This window comes from Macaca nemestrina, chromosome 14 (genome assembly GCF_043159975.1).
Source record: "Macaca nemestrina isolate mMacNem1 chromosome 14, mMacNem.hap1, whole genome shotgun sequence".
NCBI classification, from domain to species: Eukaryota; Metazoa; Chordata; class Mammalia; order Primates; family Cercopithecidae; genus Macaca; species Macaca nemestrina.
In genome coordinates this window covers 105413190-105425557 of record NC_092138.1, presented here as the reverse complement: position 1 = coordinate 105425557, position 12368 = coordinate 105413190, and the positions used below count along the sequence as shown (strand labels likewise).

Here is a 12368-nt window from a genome sequence, read left to right as displayed (position 1 = left end):
GGTTTTTCAGCTTCCCTCTCTGTGTGGCATGAACTTGAGCTTGCATTTTCTGGGCTTCTCTCGCTTTTTTGTGAATAAGTTTGGTGATTTGCAGATCAGAGCCATAGGTAGCAAGGGGGCCACTGTGTGGTGTGTGTGCTGTGTATGCATCCTTTGAGCAAGCCTCACAGGGTGAGCAAGGGGTTGAAAACCTTCCTCCATACCCCTGTTCCTCACAAAGGAAGCAGAAGTCCGGGGACAAGGGTCTCATTCCTGCCAGATCTGGGTCTGGAAATGCATTTGTACCTTCCCATAGGTAGAGGCTATGTCCAGAGAGTACAGAACCCGCTCATATGGAGACAGGTACCGCTCCCCTGCCAGGCCTTCCCTGGAGATCCACCTTCCCATGTAAAGTGCCAGGTGAGGGGAGTGGTGGTGCACGCCTCTAGTCCTAGCTACTCAGGAGGCTAAGATGGGAGGATCACTTGACCCCAGGAGGTTGAGGCTACAGTGAGCTATGATTGTGTCACTGCACTCCAGCCTGGGTGACAGAGCAAGACCCTGTCTTTTTAAAAAAAAAAAAAAAAAAAAAAAAGCCAAGTAAGGATGGAGAAGCAGGACAACATGTGATAAAGCCACCGTCACCTGGGAATGGGGTGGGAGGTGAGAGAGATCTGTCCATGGAAAAAGATTGGGTCTGGGTCCCGTGTTAAGCATCAGTGGAGCCGTTTTCCATGGTAGGTCAGATTTCGGCCTTGCTGAGCCATGCGAACTTTGGCAGGTGCTTTGAAAGTGGGAAACCTTCCAGGACCTTTAGGTGAGGGCTGTTTACCAAGAGAAAAGTTTCTCCATCTACCATTCAGTGTGGCCACCACTCTGTGGCCAACCAGAGAGTACCCCACAACCCAGTGTCCTAGCCCTCCCACCCTCTGCAATGCACATGTTCAAATCCATCTTGTGAAGGCCAAGAGGCTGGGGCATGCAGGTGAGCAGGTGGATTGTGTCTGTTCACCTGGGGAGATGCACCCAGCATCCACCGGGTAGCTGCTCTCTGGGTGGATGTTGGCCATTCTGTGGCATAGGTTTCCTTTCCTTCCCTTACCTGCTGTGGGTGGGAATTAGAGGGCTAGAGGGGAGGCCTGGGGGACTTAGATACCTTCCCCTATGACCGTCGTGAGTCCACACTCCCAGCCACATGTGACAATGGATCCATCGCATATCCCCAATCACACTGTGGTTGGCCCAAAACCCCATCAGCACAGCTGGCAAGGAGCTAGAATATGTCTGCTCACTGTCACTGGAAAGAAGACAGAAGCAGCAACAAGAAACTGCTTTGGGGGACAGGAGGCCCCTTCTAAGCAACCTTGTGTGACTAGTGAGAGTTTCAGGATAGTCCTTAACAGCATGGATTTGGGAGGCCGACAGAGCTAGGCTTGAATGCTAAAGTCGTGTGACTCTGGCAAGCACTGAAGCTCTCTGAGTCTGATTTCACCTCCGGGGCTGTGCCCTCATTGCTAGAGGGGTTTCATGAGAAGGAAAGTGGATGACATTTGTAGAACACACACAGTAACAGTTCTTATTTTTATTTTTATTTTTTTCTTTGAGACGGAGTCTCACCCCGTCACCCAGGCTGGAGTGCAGTGGCGTGATCTTGGCTTATTCACACCATTCTCCTGCCTCAGCCTCCCAAGTAGCTGGGACTACAGGTGCCCGCCACCACGTCCAGCTAATTTTTTTGTATTTTTAGTAGAGACGGGGTTTCAACATATTAGCCAGGATGGTCTCAATCTCCTGACCTTGTGATCCGCCCGCCTCGGCCTGCCAAAGTGCTGAGATTACAGGTGTGAACCACCATGCCTGGACAACGGTTCTTATTCTTAACAGGTTTTTGCATCTTACAGCTTCTAAGGAACGGCCCAGTTTATTAATAACCATCACTTGCCTAGGATTTTATAGTCAGCAAATCATTCTTAGGTACCTCATCCCAGCTGCGCCTCACAATAGCTCAGTGAAGTAGGCACTGTCACCACCCTGTTTAGCAGTGAGCAAACTGATGCTTGGTAACTTAACCCAGGTTCCTCAACTGCAAATAAGGTCATCTGGACTCTAGAACCTGTAGTCTTGCCAGTATTCCAAGCTCTCTGGACCCTCCGTCTTCTGCTTGGGACCAGAAGAGTTTCAGCTTTCAGTTTGTTTCGGATTTTAGAATATTTGCATGATACTTCCTGGTCGTGTGCCCCTAATCCAAAATCCAGAATCCTCCAGTGAGCGTTTCCTTTAGCATCATGTTGGGGCTCAAGAAGTCTTGGATTTTGGCGTGTTTCAGATCTCTGATTTTCAGATTAGGGATGCTCAATCTATATAAAATGCTGGGAGAAGGAAAAAAAAAATTCAGTGAAGAAAAAAAGTAATGAGTAGCGGCTGAACTGTCTGCGGAATCTCCAGTGCCATGTTAGGTCTGGCAGAGACACAGAGGAGAAGAGAATTAATATTCATTGAGCACCTTTTCTGGTGCCTAGGACTGTGCTGGGCACTTGTGTCATTACTGTCTCATTTGTCCAGCCCAGAGCAGGCAGATGCCATCTCCCTAATTTGTAGCCAACACCACGGGGATGATGACAGGCCTGATGATAAGTCCTGCCTTTGAGCCCAGCTCGCCTCTCTCCACTGTCTCTTTGTTTTCTACCAAACAGCCTCCCCTTAAGCCAAAGTCAGCAGCAGGTAGCTCTCAGTGTTCCCCTTTGAGGCTTGGCATCCAAGGCGGGCACAGAATCTTGAAAGTTATGATTCAGGCCGGGCACGGTGGCTCAAGCCTGTAATCCCAGCACTTTGGGAGGCCGAGACGGGCGGATCACGAGGTCAGGAGATCGAGACCATCCTGGCTAACACGGTGAAACCCCATCTCTACTAAAAAAATACAAAAAACTAGCCGGGCGCGGTGGCGGCGCCTGTAGTCCCAGCTACTTGGGAGGCTGAGGCAGGAGAATGGCGTAAACCCGGGAGGCGGAGCTTGCAGTGAGCTGAGATCCGGCCACTGCACTCCAGCCTAGGGATAGAGCGAGACTCCGTCTCAAAAAAAAAAAAAAAAAAAGAAAGTCATGATTCAGGGAAGGATCACTCCCCTTGGAAGAGTTCAAGTATCGGAGACAGCAACAGTGGACTCTGTGTTTTCTCACCGGTGTGGGGATCTGTGCAGATTGGGGGGTGGGCCGCCACATCCATTGGCAACCGAGGACTCGGGAGACAGACGCTGTGAGAGACACTGAGTAGCAGCTGCCTCAGGCTCTGAGCTAATGCAGGAGGTGACTAGCCTGGTGCTAGCTTTGGCCGAACCTCCTGGATTGATGGCATGCCGAATAGGCGGGATGCCTGGGAGAACCAGCTCTCCTAGCCTTGGAAGTCAGAGAGGCCTGCCCTGGTTTGAATTACAGCTTGGCCACTTCCTGGCTGTGCGACCTTAGGCAGGATCCTCACCTTCTCTGAGCCTTAGTTTCATCATCTGTAAAATGGGTTTAACAATAGAGGTTGTGTATGTATAGCGCCTGGCACGGTCCCTGGCGTGTCCCCCGAACTTATTCTGCCAAGCGGCAGCACTAAGAGACCAATTTGGGAGTCACAGAAGGTTTATGCTTTCTGGGCCCCTAAGGACCATTTACTCTACGTGCATTTATGCAAGCATTTCCAGTGGACCCTGCTACAGACTAGGTGGGAACCAGGGAGACTCAGCATATAGAACCCCCTGAGGGCCTCGAAGAGGACAGCCTGCCAAGCTCCCATGTCAGGAGCCATCAGCCTCCAGTGTGGCTTTGCTGGGTCACGTAGCCACAAACGTTCAGGACAGAAGTGCAGCCGTTGGCCCGGGGCAGCAGGGGCGGGGGAGGCTCTAGCCATTCAGCCTTTCTGGAAGGAGCTTTGTAGCCTGGCACCTGTGGCTGGAGTTCAGATGTTACCCGAGGATTTGGGCTTTCTTTTTAAAAACAAGAAAAAGGAAAGAGCAGAAGAAAACCATGCCAGCGCCTCCTGGACGAAGGGAGAGGCAGACTGCCGTCGGCCTGCGTGTGAAGCGCTTTATAAGCTCTGTATTTATTATTTCTTGCTCACCATTAAAATCAAATGTACTCAGTGCTTTTGTATTCAATACACATTTAACCCTGCCGACTTAGATTTCTCAGGTTTTAAATCCAGTGGGGAATTGGCTGGCTTCCCAAGTTTCCCCTCCAGTCCCCCTTGAACAGAGCTGGAAATCTCTGTTTAGCATTTTCTCCCCTGGCGCGGCTGGGATCCTCACACTGGTGGGGCCAGTCACTGTTGTGTGTGCCTGTGGGTTTCTTCCTTCATCCCCCATACCCACCCTTCCTAAGCACCCCAGAAAGATGGGTGTGATGGCTGAAATATGACAAGACTTGTCTGCATAGTCTGTGATTCAGGCTTCATTAATAAACCATTTTGTCTGTATGTGTCTGTGCCTGGTTGTGGCCCGCCGCCATGCACGTGCGAGGGTGCGTGTGCGTGAGTGTGTGATTCATACATGTGCCTTCACCTCTTGCGCGTGCCTCTGTGAGTGTGCATTTCTGAGATAGTGTTTACGTGGAAGTCTGGAGGCCTCAGTATATCTCGGGATGGTCATGTCTGTGAGTGTAATTTTGTGTCTGGCTTGTCCACACCAGTCAGGTGTGTGTAACTCTGGGTAGGTCAGCAGCTGTGCTGGTGACCAACTGCCTCTGGGTCTGGTGTCTTTCTCTCCCTCCCCAGCCTCCGCGGCTCCGGCTCTGTGCTCCCCACCCCCGCCCCTCCCCCACTGCTCTGTCTGTTTTATCATCCCTAATGAAGCAGTCTCCTCCACCGATCCCGCTGATTGCCAACCCATTCCTTTTGTTTGTTGGCGCTGAGCCATTCAGCGGCACTCTGACAGCTCAGCTCGTCTAATTAGCTCTGTTGTTCTTTTTCCCCATGTTTCACCACGTTGCAAGTTCAGTTGAAGTTGCCACAAACTTAATCCCCCCATTTCAGCCACAAGTTCACATTCTTAACCCGCCTTTATTGTAGCAAGGAGCAGCCCTGTGCAAGGACGAGCTGACAGGCCTTAAAGTCTGACCTTTCCTGAAAGCTCTGCCCCAGGGCCCCCCGGGGCAGGGGCAGAACTGCTCCTTCACCCTACCCACACTCCCGCCTTTTGTGGGGAGAAGTTGGGGGTGGGGATCATTCCAGCCAGGTGACCCTGTTGACCAGCTGCCAGAGCTGGGGAAACCAGTTCAGAGTTAGAAGAGGTGCGGGGATATCCACTTGTTTATTCAGCACATGTTGCCTGAATGTGAGCTGTGTGGCAGGCACAGTTCTAATCACGATGATACTAGCAACGTCATTATGCACTTCTCAGATTCCGAGCAGCAATGTTCACTTGTTCCTAAAAATCTTGCTGAGCGACCATGACACCCAAGGCAGTCCACAGAATGCGAGGCAGGGATAAGAGAATCCTAAAACTCATCTTCTAACTCAGAGACACCCACTCTTCGTCTTCCTTTTGTTGTTGACAAGAAGGGACATCCAGGTCACAGAGGAGCAGGATGAACATTTATTGAGCCCCCACTGTGTACCAGACCCCATGTGGGGACTTTCCCTGTATCCGGTCTTCACAATCACCCCATAGACGAAGACAGCCAGTTTGGTGGAATGCATTTGGTGTTTACCACATCCCTGATCTGCCAAACCAGTCTGAGATCAGACTGGCCACTCCACAGGAAAAACTTTGGTTAGATCACACGTGCACAGACCTGAGGGCTTGATGAGACTCCATAAAAACTTGTCTTTTATGCAGCCAGCTTCTGTCATCTGTGTTCCTAAGCCATTGTGCCGTGTCACCCACAAGCTTCTGGGGGGGCGGGAGGTGTGATGTTCAGGAGAAGGGGCGGGCAGGAAATGGAGTGTGTGCCTGCTGTCCTTCCCTGTCTTGTCCTGGAAACTCAGCAGCTGTGGCATCCCATCCGTGGAGAAAGCAAGCCCCCTGCCCCGGCAGGCTTGGTGGTTTTTATCGGCAATGAAATTCAGAGATAGACTTTCTCAGCTTAGCTCTCAACCCATCCCTCTCAGCCACTGGGAGTGTACGGAGATGGCCGTGCCAAATTAAAGCCGTGGAATGTCAATTGGACCAAATGAGTATACTTCTAAGGGCACCCACAAATTCTCAGCCTAACATCCATCACGGGCTCTGGCAGGGGATGAGGGTGCCTTTCTCTGTGGGCCCTCATCTTAGTTTTCAGACGCAGTAGGTACGAAAAACTCATCCCGCTGTTGCAGCAGCAGCTGTGGAGTTAGGAAGCTGGGTCCTTCCTGATGTACCCGCTGGAGGCCCTCCCACTAGGTCTGCTCAGTGCATGTAGCTACGCAAGATGGGCAGCATCCAGGCTGAACTCTGCTGGGAGGACCGGCACGGGGATGCCCTGGGAAACAGAAAGACGATTTGTAGTGGCACTCTCTCATGCCTCTCTTATTTAGAGAGGAAAATAAGCACCCTGTGATTCTGTTGTAAAAAGAGCAAACTAAGCATGTGCACCCTAAAAACAGGTGTGAGCACAACCTTTTCTTTCTACAAAACCAGCTTCTGGGCGTCAGAGGAAGATGAGAGGGAATTGTCATTGATAAGGGACTCTTGGTTCTGGGTCCTATGTAGACATCATCTCATTGGACCCGCACTGCAGCCCTGCAAGGAAGCCAATGGCACTATCCTCATCTTGCAGATGAAGAAACCGAGCTTTCCAGGAGCACCTTTCTGATTTAAATAGACCACAGAATTCCAGTTAATGTGTCTACCTGCTGCCTATTAGATGGTGATGCTTCTGTGATAGGCTGGGCTATTGTAGCCTGTAGCTTTGAAATTTCCTAAACATTTTTGGGGGGTGGGGGTGTTTATCCAAATCTTCAGAATGTTCCTGTATGGCTTTTCCAACTCACTCCTTCTTGGGATCTCCCCCTGTACTCCTCCAGGTGCGCCCACCTCGTCCTCATGTTGTTAAGAGACCAAAGAGCAACATCACAGTGGAAGGCCGGAGGACGTCTGTGCCGAGCCCTGAGCAGTGAGTATCGCACCTCTCCCCTCTGTCTGCAAGAACCCTCTGTCTGCGGGGCCAGCACTTTGTGGAGCTCCAGCGTGTAGCCCTGGCCTTTGTGAGGCTTCCCCGGGGCCCCCAGTGGGTGTTTCACAAAGGGGTCATTCAGCGAACAAGGCTTGATCTCTTACTCGGTCTGGTTGTCACACCAGCGGGAGGCCCCAGAGGCCAGGGAGCCAGGCACTTGGGCTGGATTTCGAGTGGTGGGGTCCAAAGCGTACTTGGCTGGGTTCAGAAGAAGGTCCTAGGCCTCTTGTGCTGAACATACCGAGTCAGTAGGTGAGGGTTAGAACCTGGTGAAGGAGGCCAAGTGTTGAACTGGGTCCACCCACCTTCCTAGGCCTCCATGGCCGAGATCTCTACACAGGACTGCCCTTATCCACTGCCCCAGCCCCACCAGGACCCTTTGCCCACCTGTGCTGGAGCATTTATGTTACTGTGGTTTTTCTTTTTTTTTTTTTTTTTTTTTTTTTGAGACAGAGTCTTGCTCTGTTGCCCAGGCTGGAGTGCAGTGGCCGGATCTCAGCTCACTGCAAGCTCCGCCTCCCGGGTTCACGCCATTCTCCTGCCTCAGCCTCCCAAGTAGCTGGGACTACAGGCGCCCGCCACCTCGCCCGGCTAGTTTTTTGTATTTTTTAGTAGAGACGGGGTTTCACTGTGTTAGCCAGGATGATCTCGATCTCCTGACCTCGTGATCCGCCCGTCTCGGCCTCCCAAAGTGCTGGGATTACAGGCTTGAGCCACCGCGCCCGCCCGGCCCGCTGTGGTTTTTCTTACACATCTCCCTGAGATGCCACGCTCCCTGGGTGTTATGCCCGGCATAGAGTCAGGTGAATGAGGGAGGCAGAAAGACAAGCAGTGGCCTGAGGTGGAGCTGCCTGTGGGGGGCGAGGCAGAAGGCTGCAGACAGCCCCGAGTCCAGACCAGAGCCGTCTGCAGAAGGTAGTGCTGCTTCCCTTTGTCCGCAAGGCGCACAGCCCTCGGTCTCTATCCAGACAACTCAGTGACTACACCCTGGCTTCCTGTGATGCCTTGAAAAAGTGCATGAGTTCATCTTGGTCTAGGATTGTTGGAGGAGTCAGAAAAATTACCCCAGGGATCCTGAAGTCATTGGGGTGGAAAGGGGAAGGCCCCCGTGTCTGGCTGGCTCTCAGAAAATGTCTCAGGGAAAGACGGTAAGGGACATGGCAGGTCCTAGACAGAATTGGAGTGAGAAGGGGGAAAAATGATTTCAAACTGTCAAGCTGGGGCCTAACCCAAGTTTCAGTTCACTTCAGCTCCCTGGGATTCTCTGGTTAATAGTAAGGGGAAGGAATCAGCCCACCCAGACAGCCCTCAGACTTTGCCCAGAAAGTCCTGGAATTATGTGTGCGTGTGTGTGTGTGCACGTGCTTGCACACAAGGATGCTAAGTTATGAGAAATTTGGAAGAGAGGACTCCTGAAGTTGGATTAAGTTTAACTTTTGCTCTGCACAATAGCCTGGTGGGAACATTGAGGGATGGATTATGATTGCCCCCTTGTGGAGAGAATGCTGCATGGCACCTGAGTGCCTCCGACTACAGATTCTTCCTTAAGGGGATGAAATTTGTCACATTTCTTTAAAGTCACACCTTTAAAACTGGACTAAGCCTTTTAGACACTGTACCAGGAAACAAGGTCACAGGCCTGTTGATATTGAGATGTAAACCCAGAATATTCTCGCATTACACAGAAACACCATTGCAACACCAGCTACACTCCACATCCTACAGAAAAGCATTACCCATTTTGTGGCCAAGTTCCCGATGAGAGGCTGGACCTCTTCATCACATTGACTTACGCCGTTGCCTTTCCAGACCGGGCAGAGGGGCTGACTCCGCAGTGTGTGCCAAACAGCCAGTGTCTGATGATCCCGTTTTCCTGCTTATCACCTGAGCCGTGTCAGTATCACTTTCGGGTTTGTTGGTTGGTTAGTTGTTTCAATATGCCCTGTTTTCTACTTCTGTTGGGAAATACTTAGAGTTGAAATAAACCAGTGGGAGCTTGGGAGCCAGTTTGGTGGTTGACAAACTAACAGTGATAGAAAACAAATGACAGGTTTTCTGTGAGCATATGTCACAGCGGCTCGGGCCCACAAGGAGATAGAGGGGTACGTTTCAGGACATCATTCCAAGGGTTTCTGTTCAAGTGTGTTTAACGAGGAAGGGGAGGTTGTTCTCCCATAATGCCAGTGGCATTTCTGGTGCAACCGGGGTGTTTTTCTACGCCTCTTCCCATGCTGCCTCCCCACCCCCCCACTGTGCTCCGCCCCTTCCAAATGCCATGTCACAACAGCACTTGGATGTGTTTTTCTCAACTGTCACCAGCTCCAGCTGGCAGGACCAACTTCTTGAAACACAGGAAGCATCCAGCGGAAAATATTTTAATAAAACAGACTCCTCATAAAATATTGTTTGGGGGAGGGGGGAAGAAACCGACTCCACCAATCTGTCGGCATTGTATTGGGAGATGTGAGAAGCCAGGCCGGCAGCAGGGGCCCGATCCTAATGGGCCTTTGTTGGGTGGTGGTTCCGGGTTGGGCACACAGACTCGGTGCCTGGCCCTTTAATCTGGCCTGGGTTTTCTTGAATCACAGATCTTCATCTCCACTGGGAATATCAAAGTGCTTGGGAAACTTAGAGGACCAGGGCGGCAGAAGGGGATGCAGGATCTTTGAAGTGGAGGGAGGAGATCCATTCCTTCTGACTTCTTGCCCCAACTGTCACTTCCAATTGCACATTAAATAATTCCAGCACTTTAGGAGGCCAAAACGGGCGGATCACCTGAGGTCAGGGGTTCGAGACCAGCCTGGGCAACATGGTGAAACCCCGTCTCTACTAAAAGTACAAAAATTAGCCGAGTGTGGTGGTGCACCCCTGTAATTCCAGCTACTCGGGAGGCTGAGGCACAAGAAGCACTTGAACTGAGGAGGCGGAGGCTGCCAAAAACTGAGATCACACCACAGCACTCCAGCCTGTGCAACGGAGACTCTGTCTCAAAAATAAAATAACCAGCTCTATGGACAGCAAGTTAGGGCTGATTGAGAGCAAGATTGTCTCCTGGAATAGCTGACTCTCTGGCCAGTCCACCCGTGAAGTTCATTTCTTCCTTCTCAGCGGATGTCCATCCTTCCGTCGTTCCATCTGTCCATTCATGCATTCATTCATTCAGCAAGTAACTTTGAAAACCTACTAGGCACAAGCACGTAATATTTTTTTTAAAGGAGGCCTTAAAAGGGAGTTCCCATGCTGACCCTTGGTTGACTTGCATTCTCCCAAAATGAAATTTTCCTGTGTCAAATTTTCTTTCTGAATCAACGGTAGGTTTCCTAGCCCCTTAAAACTGGCCGTTGACGGCCGGGCGCGGTGGCTCAAGCCTGTAATCCCAGCACTTTGGGAGGCCGAGACGGGCGGATCATGAGGTCAGGAGATCGAGACCATCATGGCTAATATGGTGAAACCCCGTCTCTACTAAAAATACAAAAAACTAGCCGGGCGAGGTGGTGGGCGCCTGTAGTCCCAGCTACTCGGGAGGCTGAGGCAGGAGAATGGCGTAAACCCGGGAGGCGGAGCTTGCAGTGAGCTGAGATCCGGCCACTGCACTCCAGCCTGGGCGACAAAGCGAGACTCCGTCTCAAAAAAAAAAGAAAAAAAAAAAAAAAAACTGGCCGTTGACAATTGGAAGAAGACTTCAAAAAGATTTCCGGGGGAAACATTCCCTCTACTTTTCAGGTGACATTACTTGGTTAATATTCAGTTACTAAATCTCTTCAAGAAGTACTGGCTACTTCCATTACTATTCAGAGCACAGCTAGTTGATGGGATGCCCGGGGCTTCCCTGGGGCAGGGATCAGGGTAGGAGGGATCCTGCAGGAGAGGCTGTGGGTTAGACACCAGTCAGCAGGGGGTACAGTGGAGCACCCATTGATTTCTAGGCCCTCTTGGGCTAGCATCGTTTCTTCCAGAGTGGGAGCTCAGGCTCGGAACGTGGATTTGACCAGTCTTCCCAAGGTCACCCAGTTGAAAAGTGACCGGGCCAGCATTCACAATTCTTGATTTCATTCTCTCCATGACACTCTTGATGCTGTCCTTGGAACAGGGCCCTTGAGGGTCCGTCTTTAGGCTGGCTTTGCCCAGAGAGAGCTCCACATCCTAAAATGAGATGGCCTGTCTAGCAGACCACCCTTCTTCTCTGGTTCCCTGAAGGCTGGAGTTCAGTCTGAACTGGATCTGTTCAGTCTTCTTACCACCAAAGAAACCATGTGCGCTCGTGCCTGACTGTTTCTTCTTGGGGAAGGAAAGAGAAATGACATTTACCAAACATCCCTTAAGATTGTCAGAGGTATTAGCTGGGCATGATGCCATGTGCCTGTGGTCCCAGCTAGTTGGGAGGCTGAGGCATGAGAGTTGCTTGACCCCTGGGGAGTTGAAGGTTGCAGGGAGCTGAGATCATGACACGGCAGTCCACCCTGGGCCTCAGAGTGAGACCCTATCTCAAAAAATAAAAAAAGATTGTCAGAGGTAGGTGGTAGCTTTCCCATTGAACAGACAGAAAAATTGAGGCTCAGAGAGACTTTCAGTAACTTGCCCAAGGTTTCTCGGGGCCAGAAAATGGTAGGATCGGCTGTCTGATGACAGAGGCCTGGTCCATTCTTCTCTACTATCCAGGCTTTCTGTTAAGACCTAATTATCCTCATGTGCTTCTCTGACTAGTGGGGATGATGGCTGTGGCAGTGAGGTTCACAGCTTCCCTCCTATTAAAAGTGGGCCATGGCCAGGTGCGGTGGCTCACGCCTGTAATCCCAGCACCTTGGGAGGCTGAGGAGGGTGGATCACTTGAGGTCAGGAGTTCAAGACCAGCCTGGCCAATATGGTGAAACCCCATCTCTACTAAAAATACAAATAATTAGCTGGGTGTGGTGACACATGCTTGTAATCCCAGTTACTAGGGAGGCCAAGGCAGGAGAATCGCTTGAACCCAGGAGGTGGAGCTTGCAGTGAGCCGAGATCACACCACTGCACTCCAGCCTGAGTAACAGGACAAGACTCTGTCTCAAAAAAAAAAAAAAAAAAACCCCAGAAATAAAACAGGCTGTGGTGGTTTCTGCGGGCTGTGCATGGCTGCCAGGCCCCAAGTTGTTTTCCTTTTGGCCTGCCAGATATAGGGGAATTGCCCATCCAACTGGGTGCTTGGAAAGAGGCAATGGCAGGCTCTGAAAGGCAGCGTTGTGGTCTGAGCTGCCGGGCCCCTCAGGGTGGCACACTGTA

The 12368-nt window shown here is 51.2% G+C and overlaps 1 protein-coding gene across 12 annotated transcripts in view; it reads left to right on the top strand.

Annotated features, from left to right (window-relative positions):
• Positions 1–12368, top strand: part of LOC105463895 (DENN domain containing 1A) — a 547224-nt gene that overhangs the window by 515892 nt on the left and 18964 nt on the right. For 9 of the 12 annotated variants that reach the window (XM_071078302.1, XM_071078304.1, XM_071078299.1 and 6 more), the window contains one exon: positions 6961–7049. In XM_071078302.1, the coding sequence (XP_070934403.1) occupies positions 6961–7049 (89 nt within the window). The other 3 variants (XM_071078306.1, XM_071078307.1, XM_071078309.1) reach the window with 2 other exon arrangements.